Below are 15,188 nucleotides of genomic sequence, written 5' to 3'. Positions count from 1 at the left end.
TTGCTCTGGAAAAGACTTGATATCAGATTTTAAAAAGACATGGCACAAGATAAACAAATGAAGATGAAAATGAGACAAAAGGAAATTTAGGGAAGGGAAGATGAAGTCAGGAGTGAAGTTTGGACAGAACGTATGTGCCATGAGGATGTGTACACTGGGCAGAGGTGGGCCCTGGAGATCTGGCCTGACCTCGACAGTCAGGGCAAAGGGAACCACAGTTAAAAATGCCCTGTGTCTGCAAGGCCGATGCAAACCAGATGCTCACCAGTACGATTTCTGAACCCAGGGGAGAGGACTCATAAGGGGACCCTCTGATGTAACGAGCTGCGAGGGTCCTGGACAACAGCTGTCTGGTACCAACAGTGAGTCCCATGGGGCTGCATCGTACCCTCTCCTGGTGGCCAAGCACAGTTCAGGGGGTGCAATGGGGGTTGAGGGAAAGAAGGCGATGACGTTCATAACACACCCACGTAATATAAACCAGCAGATTACGGGGAATGATATCCTCCCAACAGGGAAGAACTACTTACACACACACACATTTGCTGGCTCGTGCTATCTGTTCCCAGCTTCATGCCTTTCTAGGCTCAGCTTCCTCTCTATGGTCTGGCTCCTGACTGGGGTCCGACTAGAAGGAGGTCCTGTGTTCCCCATGATACTTCTCAATTGGGCTGGGGTGGGGCTATCTCTATGGACTTTATGTGTATTATTTGGAAAATGAGAATAGAATTTAAAGAAGATAGGACCCCCAAGGTCAACCCCTTCACTCTATAGGTAAGAAAGGTGGAACCCCAAAGGGGACTGTTTATGCTGGAGATCACACAGGGATGGAACTGGGGTGAGAACCCAGGTCTCCTGATTCCCACTCCAGTACCCGCAGCTGTCATGGCAAAGAAAACTGGAGTTACCATCTCATTTGAGGGAGAAAAATATCATCACAATTTCTCACTGGAGCTATGGAATGCCTTTACATTGTATAATTTTATTCAAACTGATATGGGCCAATAAATATAAATGTATGTGCATATTCACTGTTTTAAAAACATTTTAATCTTTAAAACATGATTTACTAATGTTGCTGAGGATGTCTAGAATTTGATTTACTGCATAGGATTGAGTGTTTATACTTGTTCCTTACAGAAATTCTTGCCAAAGAGCCACTTTATCTACAGGAATAATAAATAAGTCAATATGTGGATGGTTGTGCACATTTTTTTCCCATATGCAGCAGAACTGGGTAGGTGTTATTTTCACACAAGCACCCAAAAGGTAAACTACAGAGACATGTGGATCCCTGAAGTCCAAGGTTTGGCCAGTCAGATAATTAATCTTGACTTAAAACAAAACCAAAACAAAAACCAAAAACCAAAGTCAGTGAGTCTAGGTCTTCAGTGATATTTGGCTTTGGGAATAATGGATCCACACATATGTAGCCATGCTTAGCTCTATGGGTGTATTGGCTCATTCATTCATTCACTCATTCAACAAATATTTATTAGACATCCATGTTTCGTTCAATAGCTTAAACATGGTGTAGGTTTTGCTTCATGAGGGCCCAGCGATAACATATAAATTCCACCAGCTTGTACTTATAAAGCACGTAAGGCCTTTGAAATGAGTTCTATTGAATCCTCACAAAATCCTGCTGGGTGGCTGGAGTGTGGAGGAGCCGGGTAAACTGGGCAGAAGTGATGGTGTTTAGTTTGCTTGTTTGTTTTATTGTTCCCCTGCCCACCCATTATGAACAGAATGCCTGTCAACTGTTAAAAAGAATGCAGCAATATTCAAGAAGAATGTGAGGAAGTCCTGTGTAACCAGACCTACATGCTGTGCCACAGCTTTTTCTTCATGCTTAGAGATATGTATGTGTGTTTGTGTATATGGTTTTATATAAGATGTTTTTCTTTAAAAAAAAATGGGACTGTGCTGTAATACGACGCTGCAGCTTGGGTTTTTTCATCATGCACAGTCTCGCTACGGGCAGCAGGTTGTATGAACACATCGTCCATATCAGTCTGTGCAGATTCAGCTTGCTCTTATTCATGCCTGTTTAATTTTTCTTTGCAAAAGAGTAGGGTGTTTCTTTTGCCTTTTTCAGCCTTTCCCCTCTCTCTCTTTCTCTCAGGTGGTCGGCCTTCTTTTGCCCAACCAGACACTGGCGTCCACGGTCTTCTGGCAGGTAAGAGCCTCCTGGCAAACAGTCTCCTGAGGGAGGGCCCAACAGGTACCGGTTAGAACTCCTGGCCTCGGCGTCTCCTCTCCCATCCGTGCCCCTTGGGGGAATCACCCCATTCCGTACCTCTCCCCAGCCCAGAAGCTACTGGGAGAAGCCCAGGTCTTCTTTCTCCTTTGCGAGAAGGGGACGAGGGCTGGGCTGGTGCCCTCAGCTGGATGGCTGGTTGGTGGCCGCCCACTCTGTCCCTCGGTTGCTGGTCCCATGGCCAGTGACCTCGAGGCCCACAGCCTCTTTGACAACAGCCTCACCCAAATCTGTGGGGAAGGTAAATGCACCCCAACCCCAAGGTAGTGAGCTGGGTGACAAGGCCTCACAGACCCTGGTCTCTGCTCTTGAAGAGCGTCTGGGTGTGGCTCTCTGACAGTAGTTGAAGGTGTGTGTGTGTGTGTGTGTGTGTGTGTGTGTGTGTGTGTGTGTGTCTGCAGAGAAAGAGGGGAAGGAAGAGAACCTGTCGGTCTTCAGGAGAGGATGTCAGTCTTCCCTGAGCACAACTCCAACAGTGCTGGTGTCTGGGCACGGCAGGTGGTGCAAGACATGGGGCTGGGATGTTTTTGAAAGAGATTCAGGGCTGCCAATCATTCCAGGGGCCTAAATGCCCACCTCTGTCCAGTAAGTAATGTAATAGGGAGGACGAGGCAAAGGCAGGGGGTCCATTTAGGGCATAATTTTGGAAGAGGCACTGTCTCTGGAGCAAGTTGGACTGCCGGGGTGGGCAGAACCAGTGTCCTGGTTTGCCAGGAGCTGGGGGGTGTCCCAAGGCTGCGGACGTTCAGTGCTAAACCTGGCACAGCCCCGGGCAAAGTGGACAGTTGGTCATGGTAATAGTGGGACGGATGGACCCACCATGAGCTAGCGACTCAGGTCTTTCTGAAGGTGTGTGGCCTCCTGGGCCCAGGCCTGGCTTCCAGGGAGGTGAGCACACCTTCCCTGACTTCTCCTCTCCCCCCTTGCCTTTCAGTGGCTGAACCAGAGCCACAATGCTTGTGTCAACTATGCAAACCGCAACGCTACCAAGGTGAGCACCAGGGACCACCCTCCAGTGGTGGGCTTCAGGCTGGGGTGCCCTTCATCCTCCCTGCAGTGCGTCACACCGCTCATCAGACTAAGCACTGCCCTCCTGTAGGCACCTCATTTACACTGCTGGGAGGGACTGTCCACGTGATGTGAAGAAGGCCTGTAACATGGGAGTGGGGGGCAGCGACAGGGATCAGCTCCACTGGCTCCAGAATTCCCTGTGAGTGGCTCTTATACAGATGTTGGACCTGGACAGCCTCAGCTAGAGGAACCGAATTTCCCTACAGCTTTCTCAAGCTTCCCTGGAAGCTGCCTCGCTGCCCCCAGACTATTGGCTGCAGAGGGTGAGGGGTGCTGGGTCTGCAGGGACTGTCACCTTCTCCCCTCCTGCCCTTCTGGGGAGAACTCACCATGGAGGCCCAGTCACTCTTCTGCTGTCAGGAAGGGGCTGGGCCCTGCTGCACTGGTGAGGCTGCCTTTCCCCCGTCCATTCTCTCAGTGTTCAGTCCAAAGGCAGGCAGAGGGGAGGTGGGGTCTATGTCCCCTTGGGGGGTGGGCTGCCAGTTTGGGTAGGAGAGGGTGTGTGCTGGCCTGAGGGGGTAATACTTTGGGGCCTAATATCTTGAATACACACACTCTCCCCATCTAAGCCTTCAGTCCATGTCTCGCTCGAATGCTTCACACACGTACATCTCTGCTTGTTCAGCTCCCGTTTACCTTAAACCAAGCATCTCCCATTGTGGTATATAAAGGCAAGTTCTTCGGCTCTTTCTTAATTTTCTGCATTGCAATTTGAGGTGCATTTTTCCCTAGAAATATTGAGCAACTGTCATCTATTGCCTGGAAGCACAGCTGCTACCTGGGTCGACAAAGCCTGTGAGCGCCAGCCAGGCTGGAGCCAGCCCTGACCCCGCCATGTCCAGCCAGGAAGTGCTCCAGGGCCAGACGCCCGCTCACACCATGTGGTCTTCCTAAACTGGTTCTGCTTGCGCAGCCATGAGTGACCCATTTGACCCTTGCTGTTCTCTACCTCCCGCCAGCAGTGCCTGCCAGTGACCTTGTTAGGACAGGGCAGAGTGCAGGGGGCCTTCGGCATCTCCCTGGACGGTGCTTCCTCGTATTTCCATATTTAGAACTGCACTGGGTGTGGCTGGGGTCCTTCTGGCTTCCAGAGGGACCTCTTCCTTCTCACCTGACCCTCCCGTCTTGGAGGCAGGAATGCCCCTTGCTGCCTGGGACTATTGGCAAAGTGTGGGCACCCAGTGGGCCTGAACTCCTGTCTCTTGCCTTCCAGCCTTCACCTGCATCCAAGTTCATCCAGGGCTACCTAGGAGCTGTCATCAGTGCCGTCTCCATCGCTGTGAGTAAGCCCTCCCCCCGCCCCCGCCCCCGCCCCCAGCATCTCGGGCCAGACCTTGTCTGAGGGTCAGACCCAGGCAAGGGGCATGGGAGACAGGCTTCTGTGGGCGTGCTATCAGAACTGGCTTTCGAGGCAGAGAAGAGTAGATTTTGGGAGAGCATAAGCTGGTGATTCCAGTTTCAGAGAGCAGGCGGGGGGTACGGTGGTGCCTATGGGTGATGGGAAGGGCTGCCCACTGCAGCTGAGGGCACACGCCTGTCCCTAGAGGCCAGCTTTGCCTGGCACTCTCCTCAGCGGAGCTGGTCCTCACACTCAGGAGCGTGGCTGGTGCAGGAGGCGAGGGCCTCTGGAATGATGCACGAGGTTGGCCCAAATGCCAGCTGCCCTTTGCGCTTTGCCTGAGCCCGGGGCACTGTTGTCCCCCGTCACATGTCCAGTCCCTCCTGGAGGCCTGTAAGTTCCTCAAGACAGAGGCAATAGCTCATTTAGAGCCCACGGGACTTTGAGGATAGAGCAGCGATTAAGTAGGGGAGGTTTGCCGACTGTGTGAGCCTATGGTTGCATCCCAGATCCCAGGTGAGGGAAGAGGGCAGGTGACACTGCGAAGGGCCAAGGCCAGAGCCAGAACCGAAGCTCACGCTCCTACATGCCCCCCGGCCTGGGTCCCCCCTCCCACCCCCGGGAGCGCACCCTTGCTCCTGTCTGGTCCTCTCTTGACCTGGCTGGGTGCTCTCCTGTGGCTGACTCCGGGGCAACCGTCACTTCACAACTTCGTTATTTTATTCATTAAGCAATAAATATATGCAACTGTAGGAGGGAAATTAGAAAATTCAAATAAAAAACATCCACATATAATAATCTTTTTGCGAAACCCAGTTTCCTCATCCCCTCCCATGTCATTAAATAAATATCACAATTGTTCATGAAAAGGCACTGACCCATCCTCTACTTCACTGTTCTCCTAAAGTCGGGATTGGGGCTCTTCTGAAATGGCCTCATTTACTCCACTCCCACGTAGACCAGATCATCTGCAAAGAGCTGTTGTGTGTGTGTGTGTTGGGGGGGTGTCCCCATTTCATGACCAAGAGCGTTCTCCTTCCCTGACTCCTTATGTCTCATCCCAAGGCATTGCCAACTCTGCCCCGGGGGCTGGCCAGGAGGCTGCTAACCCACCTGTGACCTAGATGAGACCATTTGGTTGGGGTCATACAGATTGGGGATCCCTGATTCTGTGGGGGTTGCTGACCAAGGTCAGGGCTCTTGTGAGAGACAGGAAGGGGCTCTGTCACCTCTTTCTTGCCAGTGTCACCTCCTCTTCCCTTATGACAAGAGGAGCTGATGGCTCGGCCTCGTTTCGCAGCTTGAAAATCCCACTTTCCCCCTCTGAGATTGAAGGGTGAGGTGGGGTGGCGAGCTGGAAGGAGAAGCCACGTGGGAGAATGCTGAGTGGTTCTGGTTGGGGAGGGCTTGAGAGGAAGGATCACTGTCCTGAGGGACGTCCTCCTCCTGCAGGCCGGGGCCCAGGCCCTGCACCCCAGTCCTGCTGTCTCGCCCCAGGGGCCCTCAGTCCTTCCATCCCAACCACTTCCCAGGGCCAGAGGCAGCCCAGGTGTGGGGAGGAGATTCTGAGGCCCACGCCTCCCAGAGTTCCCAGGGACTTGGGGTCCTCCAGGGCTCTCAGAGGCAGGGTCTCACCCTAGGGCCTGGGGACCTCACCCTGGGCTGCCCTGCCCCCAGGGGCTGTGCCTGTGCCTCCCTCCTCCCCACCCAGCTGCAGAGACCTCGAAGAGGCTTTCCCCAACCACGCCAGCCCACAAGTTCTCCCCGCCACAAGTTCTAGAAACTTCTGTCCTTCACACGCGCTTGGCGATACCCCATGCCCTGTCCTCTCATTGTTCCACTGGATTACCAGTTAAAAGGGACGGCCCTGTGTCTTCTCCCCAGAGGGGGGCATGCAGCACCGCTCCATAAATACTTGTTAATTAGGCCGCTGATTGATTGCGGCCTCGGGAGGCCCCTCTCGCTCTGATCCGAGTCCCAGCAGCGGCGGCCCTCCGCCCGCCGTCTTCACACAGCGAGGGTCTAACTCCGGCAGATGGAGTGGAGTTTCTGACTTGGAAAATCTGCAGCTCGCTTGCTTCTCTTTTGTGTGTGTAAATCACAAAACCGCCGAAGAAAGAGGCTTTATTTTATTTTCCTTTCCCTTGTTCTCTGGAACCCCAGGCCCCGCGGCCTCATTAACTGATCTCTGCTTCAATTAGTGACAAATCCCCTCCCAGGGCGAGCCTGTTAGGAGGAGATGACCTGCAAACAAGTGTCAGGGCCCCGGTGGTTGGCCCGGCTCTGGCATTAATTAAAACGAGTCCCTACAAGCAGCCGCGTGGACGGGCTGACAGGCCGAGGGCGGATCCCAGGGACCGGGGAAGAGCTGCAGTGGAGGCCAGGCCCCGGGAGTCCAGCCTCCTCTCTGGGCCCTGCAGAGCCCTTTCCCCTCTCACGGGAGCCAGTGACCTTGGCCAGCATCCCCCAGATTCAGAGAGCCCCAGTTTGCATGCCCGGAAGTGAAGTCTCATGCTGGTTGCAGGACCTCCAGTGTGGGGTTCGCAGCCTTTTGGTGAACCCTCGAAATAGCTCAGTGTCTGGCTTCTTGTTCGAGAATAAGTTTGCTGTCTGTTAACAAAGGAAGCCTCCATCGGCCCTCGCTGTGTGTTAGTCGGGAATTGGTGTTGAGCCCTTGGTGGTCAGCCCCCCTGACCCGGCTGCATGAGGGCGACCCACTCAGTCCCTGAGGGGTGCATGTGTGTGAGCACTTTGCAGACACTGATGCAGATGCACAGACTGGTGTGTCCTGCAAGGTGCCGAGAGGGAAAGCTGGGATGTTCTGTGATAAAACCAGAATTATGATGAAGGCGACCCCTTGGGTGTGGGACGCAGGCATGAGACCCCTCATTTACACAGGGCTGACAGTTACAGGACAGACCAGAGAGAGGCGAAGGCAGGGCTGTGAGTTCCACAGAGAGGGCACAGCGGGAGGAAACCAGAAAATGAGTGGCTATGATGTGCGGAGTGATGGTGACGAGGTGATGAGGTGATGAGGTGATGAAACAGGGGGACGAGCAGGGGGTCACGGAATACTGTAGTGCCACGCCAGGAACCCCTACCTGGGCACAGGACCATGGCGTTGCTGGGGGTGCAGGCAGAAGGGGGCTGGAAAAGTCGTGGCAGGGGGGCTGGCAGTGCCCAGCAGATGGACCGCCTTCATGGACGCAGGGTCTGGGACGAGAGTGGTCTTGGGGCTGAAGAGGAAGGCTCAGGGCTGACGTCCAGCCAGGAGCTGGTTGATGGAGCCAGAGTATGAGAGCTACTTCATGTCTGACCCTCAAACCCTCCCCCCAGCCAGGTCTTAGCTGGCTGAGGACTTTCCCTTTTGGAGCAACACTGACCCCCATTTCCAAAGGGTCTGGGCCCTGGGGGTCATTTCGGTAGAGGATGTAGTGATGTCTGTTAACGTTTACTGCTAGACACTGGAGGATAAGGGGGATCCCTGGGCTGAACCCCGCCCCCTCTCGGTTCCCATTGCCTACTCCATGTCCCCATGATAGTCAGACAGGGAAGTAATCATAGTGGCTAACACTGATGGAATGCCAGGTGCTATGTCAGCGTCCATCTCCATTTTACAAATGAGGAAACTGAGACACAGGGGAAGTCAGTGGCAGAGCTGGGATTCAAACCCAGGCTTACTCACCATTCTCCTAACACGGGCCCTTCTCTTCCTGCTCCCCCGTGGCGTAAGGAGGCCGGAAAATCCAAGCAGTATTCTCAGCTTCCAGGCTGAAGGAACTCACTCTGACCCCAGGTAGACAAGTCCCTCCCAGGGCCCCGAGAACAGTGGGGACTGGAAGAAAATGTTTGAGAGGCTGTTTAGTGATACCAGGGTTAGACCCTCTGCTCACCTGTGTACTTGGCTCCTGGGCCTGTGTTTTCTGGCCAGAGTCAAGTCAGCTACATGCATTTGTCCCTCGTTCACAGGGTGCTCTGCCCCTGCAAGATGCACCTGGCTGGCTCTGGGGTCCAGGGTGCACCTCAGGTGTTCTCTGTGGTCAGGGGTGTTCTCTGTGGTCCAGGGCCTTGCTGTTCTTCTCTGGGCCTGACAGAGGGGCCGGCAGTCTGGGCATCCTGGGCCAGACTGTTGTCTTGCTGCTGTCACTAGGACTGGCTTCTGAGTCGAGGGCCCATCGCATGGACCCTGTGCATAATCTGAAGTGTTCCAGAAGCCCACAGGTGGCGATGCGGGCAGTGGGGGCTCTGACATGACTGTCAGCTCTGTATCTATTCTAGGCAGGACAGTGTGGTGTCCCCTCCTACGTGGAAGGGGTCTGATGGATTTGGTTTCCCAGCAGGTGGCCAGCGGGTCTCTGTGGGTTATGGATCCGGGGTCAGGTCTGGCCAGTGTAACTAGCAAACGAGCCTCTCAGGCACAGCAGGAGCCGACTGCTGTTTTAACCTGTACCTGACGCTGACCCAGCCACGTGGCCCTTTGCTCCTGAGCCTGCTGCCAAGCAACAGACCCGCTGGGGTTGCAGGCAAATTAGAGGGTCAGGGGCCACTTTGTTACCAAGTTTATGCTACAGTGAGCGCCATCTGGTGGGAGGTTTTGGTACCTCAAAGAGTCTTTGACCTGCCCCAGCCAGTGCCCTCCAGCACCCACCACACTCCTGACCACTTGGTACGTTACTTTCCACCACCTGAGAGTGGATGCAGATTCTGACCTCAGGCCATCCCTCTTTCCAGGCGTGCCCCCTCCTATTGTTCTCCAGGGGCCCTGGGACCCCCGATGGCAAGCTCCGTGAGTCCACAGAGCCCTCTCTGCAGCCTGCTGAACCCTTCCTTCTAACCTGGCTGCATCTTACTCACCCCTCAGGGCTCAGTCAGGCATCTCCCTTCCAGAAGCCTCATGGCCTGGGGCCACCCCTCCAGGACCCTCCTCCTGGTGGAGTGGATGAGCTGTCCACGCAGGTGGACTTAGACCCGCGTGTGCAGCACCCAGCACTGGGAGAGCTGTCCGCTGAGGTGGACAGCCGTGCCTGCACAGGGCAAGTCTCCTTGTGGCTCTTCACTGTCCCCTCCTCTTTCAGAAATCACTCACTTGGTGTATCCTAGGAGCATTGATTAAGCACCTGCTCGTTTCACCAGGCAGGAGTTCAGTGAGGAATGAGAGAGACAGAGGCTCTGAGCCCAGTGCTTCGGGCCTATTAGGAGAGATGGATGTTTAGTAAAGAGTCCACAAGTAAAACCATTTCTGTGAAATTCCGTTTTTAAATCCTACACACGTATTACTTTGATTTACAACATTTTAAGAAGGTAAATAAACAGGTACTTGGAGACCACGATAGGTATAAGGAAGGAAGAGGTCCAGGGAAGGGCAGTGCTTGGAGGCCCTGGGGAGAGAGAGATCGGGGTGGGGCAGGGAAGGAGGGATGGAGAGAAAGAGAGAAAACTGGCTCATCAGAGGAGCAGGAGCAATGGTGAGGTGGCTGGAGCCTTGTAAGCAAGGCCAGGCCGTCCGTGAAGCTGTGCGTGTGTATAATTGCAACAAGAAGCCATGGAAAGGCTAATGCAAGTTGACATCCATATTTAGGAGGTCACTCTGGCTGCAAGCATGTCAAACTTGTGGCCCATGGGTCACCTGCCTCGTTTGTTTGGCCCGAGTTAGCCTTTGCGTTTGACATGCTGGTGTAATGGATTGGAGCGGGGTGAGAGGGGAAGCAGGGAGCTGAGCTAGAAGGTGGGCAGTCGTCTAGGGAGCCTGCTGCTTCGGCTAGGTGATGGGAGCAGAGAGAGAGGAGCAGCCACGTGCCAGGTGTCCAGGAAATGGAACAGGTAGCTCTGCAGGACGGGCTGGATGTGGGGTGGAAGAGGCTCTTCTCGGGGAAGACTCCTAGGTCTCCGGCATGAGGAGTGAGCTGGGAATGGGAGAAGAACCGGAGTGGGTGAGGAAGAGCAAGGTAACCTTCCTCTGGGGTGTGTGAAGGTGGAATGCCTGAAGCCCCTTGGAACAGAGGCATCCCATGGGGATCAGATGTATGGGCTGGAGGAGAGGACACAGGCTGGGTGAGAGAAGGCTGCATGCATTGCTCAAGCCCCAGCCGGTGTTCCCTGCTGGCCTTGAACTTAGGCTGATGTTGGCCTGGGCAAGGCCCTGATACTTAAGGAGCCAGCTAATAGCCATATAGCTCATGACATTGAAGGTCTGTGTCATGGGGCTCCCACCCCACCCCAGGTCCTGGTGCTGGTCAGTCCCCACCGTGGGGATTGCCAGGAAGCCAGTCTTCCCTCCTCTTGCTCTGCTCCCGCCAGTTGCCATGGCAAAGTCACCAGCCCGAGAGCGGGAGCTTGGCGAGAAGTGGCCAGAGAAGGCCCACTGCTTCCTCAGGCCTTTGCTGATGTCCTGCTTCTGGCTTCTCCCAGGATCCCCGGCTGCTGGCCACATGCGAATTCTTGTGCAAAACCCACACCCTGTTTGTTTTCCCCTCCGCCCAAATGGAGCCCCTGTTTGGTTAATTTCTTCTTGGTGGCTTATTTGGAGGCTGTTAAAACAGACCCGAGGGGACCCTCAGCAGCGATGGTTCCATATCTCATTATCTTTCCCAAACCCGATTATTAGCTCAGATTTTTCTGATCGCTAGCTGCTGTTCGTGATGAGTTGTGTGCCATTAATGCCAGCTGGTTCCCTTAAACAGGACCCACCATGCCAGGGAAAACGAGCTGGCATTCAGAGCCACCAGCCACTTGGCTTTTTAATTTTAATGGGCTCCACCAAATGTTCCAGGCCAAAGGGCCCCGAGAAACCAGAACAGACGGGCTCCCAACCCCCGGTCTGCAGCCCACCCTGGCTCTCTCCTGGGCTGTGGCCATCCTCGCTGCTGGGACGGTAGGGCCTGTGTTGGGGGCTATAGGAGCAGAGGGGGTGAGTGGCCACTTGCCTTCCCTGTGTTCATGCCTATCTGCCACCCGCCCATTATTGGTGCCCAGGGAGGAGCCCAGGCCTTCTCCCAGCTATGCCGGTCCCCAGCCCCTTTCCTGGGCATGCGCCTGTTGGCCATGCTCTCAGAAACGTGTGTGTGTGTGTGTGTGTGTGTGTGTGTGTGTGTCTTACCCGGTCTGTGTTGGGGAGACTCCGGTTGGCTTTGGGGAAGGGGAGGCTGGAAGGGACCTGGGCCCTGGCATGGCTCTCTCTCCTTTCCTCCTCTCCACCCTGGGCTCCCATGTGGGATGTGGGAGACAGGCTGGGCCAGTCACTCTGGACTGTGCCGTCCTAGCCAGGGAGGGGAAGGCTTGAGGGTAGGAGGCAAGTCTGAATGTTGCTACAACTGAGGCCCCTATTCCTCCTGCCCTGGACCATACCCCAGCCCTGCCTGCCCGCAAGCTCCCTGCTGGCTTCTTGGAGGGCTCCTGCTCCCCACTCCTCTCACACTCTGCCTCGGTCCAAATGAATGTGAGCGTTTTGAACCCAGACCTTCTGATTTCTAGTTCGGGGTGGGGAGTCCAAGAGCTCTGCCTTCCCCCTTCCACTCCTCGGGGCCCCAGCCCCAAGCTTGTCTTTTCAGGGGGGCTTTACTGAGCAAACAGCCAGTTTAAATGGCATGTCAGGCATTAAAGCACTCCTCATTGAGGTTCGAGACAATTGGAAATTAAATAGCACAGTGGTTAGGAACACAGCTTTGGAATTAGCAGTCCCCGGGTTCAATCCTAGCTTCACCTGCCTCCTAATAGCTGTCTGTCCTTGACAAAATTACTTAACCTCTCTGAACCTGAACCTGTCTGAACTTCTCGGAATCTAAGGAGGGGTAACGCCCTATCTAAAAGCCTTGAAGTGGGGCCCTAGCTGGTTTGGTTTAGTGGATAGAGCATCAGACCCTGGACTGAAGGGTCCCAAGTTCAATTCAGATCAAGGGCACATACCTCAGTTGCAGTCTCGATCCCCAGCCCTGGTCAGGGCCCATGCAGGAAGTAACCAATTGGTGTGTCTCTCCACATTGATTTTTTTTTCTCTCTCTCTTTCCCCTCCTCCTCCTCCTCCTCCTCCTCCACCACCATCTAAACCTCCTCCACGTGTTCCTCCTCCTCTTCCTCCTCCTCCTCTTCCTCCCTTCCACTCTCTCTAAAATATCAATGGGAAAATATCCTCAGGTGAGGATTAACAACGACAACAAATAAAAAAATTAAAAGCCTTGTAGTGGGGTTTAACTGAGATATTTCATGTGAGGTGAGTGGCCGGACATCTCCCCATCCCCTCCACACTTTCCCTCTCTGCATTTTGTAGGAACATATTTCCTGGTATTTCGGGGGGAGGGCACCATTTGAGTCACAGAATTGACAGTCACTGGCTGCTGGGAGCTGGGAGAACTGGGCTTGATGAGGTCCATCTCGGGCAGGGGCAGCCCTGAAGCAGGGCATCAGGGCCCAGTGTATGTGGCAGCTCCCAGGCTGCTCCGCTGCACCACCAAAATGTGTCCAAGCTGCCTGCCTCCCAGCATCCCAGCATCCCTTGAACAAGCAGAGGACAAGGATTGGACTCTGAGCACCCAGGAGCCCAGGCTGGGCTTTTGCCTGGCAGCCCTCTGGCTCTGTGGGGCCCTGGGCCAGCCGAGGGCTGGCTGGCTGGCACTTGCTGTCTTCCTGGGTCCCTGGACCATCTCTGCTGCGCTCTGCTTTGACTGCTGCAGGCACCCAGCAGCCCTGGAGGCCTCCCAAGGCTAAGCACCTTCCCCAACAATGCTGGAGGTTGAAGCCAGGGCCAGGGCTGCGGGTGCAGGTGGTCTGCTGAGCCAATAGGTGTGCCAGACCAGCGCAGGCAGCCCTAGGACTCCTCCCCCGCCCCTGCCTCAGGCCAGGAATAACCCACAGGGCAGGGCTGGCTCTGGCCTCCGTTGGGGAGCAGAGGCCTCTGCACACCTGTCTCCTGGCCACATGCATCTTGCTTTCTCTCTCTCCATGCCTGTGCCTATGCTGTTTTCCCCACCCAAAGGCCCTGTTCCTCTGCCTGGACTACCTTCCCTCCTCTTCCCGTGGCTGATCCCCATCCCCATTCATCTCTTTATTGATTCCTGCGTTTCATCCTCAGTCACCGTGTACTCAGCGTGTACTGTGTGCCATCCACCGCCTTAAGTATACGAAGATGAAAAAGACACGGTGCCTCCCTCCCAGTCTGGCAGGGGCATCAGACCCGAGAGCGGCATTCTGAGTGCTGGGAAGGAGGGACTCGTGATGTGCAGGCAGGGACTTCCTGCCAGGGAGAGGCGACATCATTCTTAGGGAGCTTAGTTTATTGAGGCCTCTTACTCGAAACACTTATATACATTCTCCTAACAGCCCTGGGATGCTGTAGATGTTGTCCCTTTTTACAGACAAGGAAATTGAGGCAAGGCTTAAGAGACTTTACGACTAAGGGTTTAAAGCTCATTTACTACCACTGTAGTAAGTGACACTGGAGGTGGAGATCGGAGGTGGGCCGTAAAAGAGCAGGTGTGGACTGAGCAGAGGAAGGAAGGCATCCCTGGCATAGGGACCAGCATGGGCAAAGGCCCTGAGGCCAGGAGTCTCATGCAGCATCTGATAAGCAGTAACCTGCACTCACAGAAGGAGAACATGGGTGGCTGGGGGAGTGGGGAGTTGAGGTCATGGAGGCCAGGACTGCTGCATGGAGATGGTACCTTCTTGCACAGATCACGGGGAGGAGTGGGTGGTGGTGAATGTGACTGGACCTGTGTTCTAGAAAGACGAAGGGCAGCATGGGGATGAACTGGAGTGGGGAGAGCCCAAGGCGAAGCCAGGGGTCTCTGGTGTCCTGGGCCGGGTGAGGGGAGCTGGGGTCTGAGTGAAGACAAGCAGGGAGCCCAGGATGCCCACTGCACCCCCCCCTCCGCACCCCTGCCCTGCCCTGGGCTGCTCTGCAGGCACCTGTGGGCAGGTGCATGGATCTCACTCTCCTGAGACCTCATGGTCTGGCCAGGCCCGTGCCTAGGCTCACAGCAGAGACTCAGAAATGTGGTGCTTAGAGACTGGGAATAAGGGGGTCCTACACTACATTTATTTGCAACAGAAACCACCCCACCTTCACTTTTCCCCTCCTCAGAGAGGCCGTGTGTGTATGTGTGTGCATGTGTGTGTGTGTGTGTGTGCGTGCGCGAGCACATGCTTTACCTCTCTCCTTCCCTAGGAGCTGGTTACCTGGGATGACAGGGCAGTGATGCTTTAAACAGCCGCACTGCAGTTCTGCAATCGAGGGTCTGGGGGACAGCTGCAGGGGAAGATGGCGCCCCTCACTCTCCAACCAGCCTGCCCCCTTCCTCCCTCAGGCGGCTGTAGCACCGTGCACTTTTTCTGTTTTCTCTTTCCAAGGTGGGCCTTAATGTCTTGGTTCAGAAAGCCAACAAGTTCACCCCGGCCACCCGCCTTCTCGTCCAGAGATTTGTCCCCGCTGTAGGTAAGACCTGCACAGTGCTGAGCATCTGCATGTGTGTGCATGTGCATGTGCGTGTGCGTGCACACATACGTGTGCATGGGCATGTGGGGCTC

At 54.9% G+C, this 15,188-nt stretch overlaps 1 protein-coding gene across 1 annotated transcript in view; it reads left to right on the top strand.

Moving 5' to 3' along the window:
- Window positions 1-15,188, top strand: part of SFXN5 (sideroflexin 5) — a 103,839-nt gene that overhangs the window by 51,085 nt on the left and 37,566 nt on the right. Inside the window, exons 7-10 of the mRNA XM_006096762.3 lie at window positions 2,126-2,179; window positions 3,195-3,251; window positions 4,545-4,610; window positions 15,012-15,096. Of these exons, the coding sequence (XP_006096824.1) occupies window positions 2,126-2,179; window positions 3,195-3,251; window positions 4,545-4,610; window positions 15,012-15,096 (262 nt within the window). The remainder of the gene's footprint in view (window positions 1-2,125; window positions 2,180-3,194; window positions 3,252-4,544; window positions 4,611-15,011; window positions 15,097-15,188) is intronic.

The sequence above is a fragment of the Myotis lucifugus genome, unplaced genomic scaffold (genome assembly GCF_000147115.1).
Source record: "Myotis lucifugus unplaced genomic scaffold, Myoluc2.0 scaffold_186, whole genome shotgun sequence".
NCBI lineage: Eukaryota > Metazoa > Chordata > Mammalia > Chiroptera > Vespertilionidae > Myotis > Myotis lucifugus.
The sequence above is the reverse complement of the archived record's forward strand: the minus strand, read 5'-3'. Positions and strand labels throughout refer to the sequence as shown.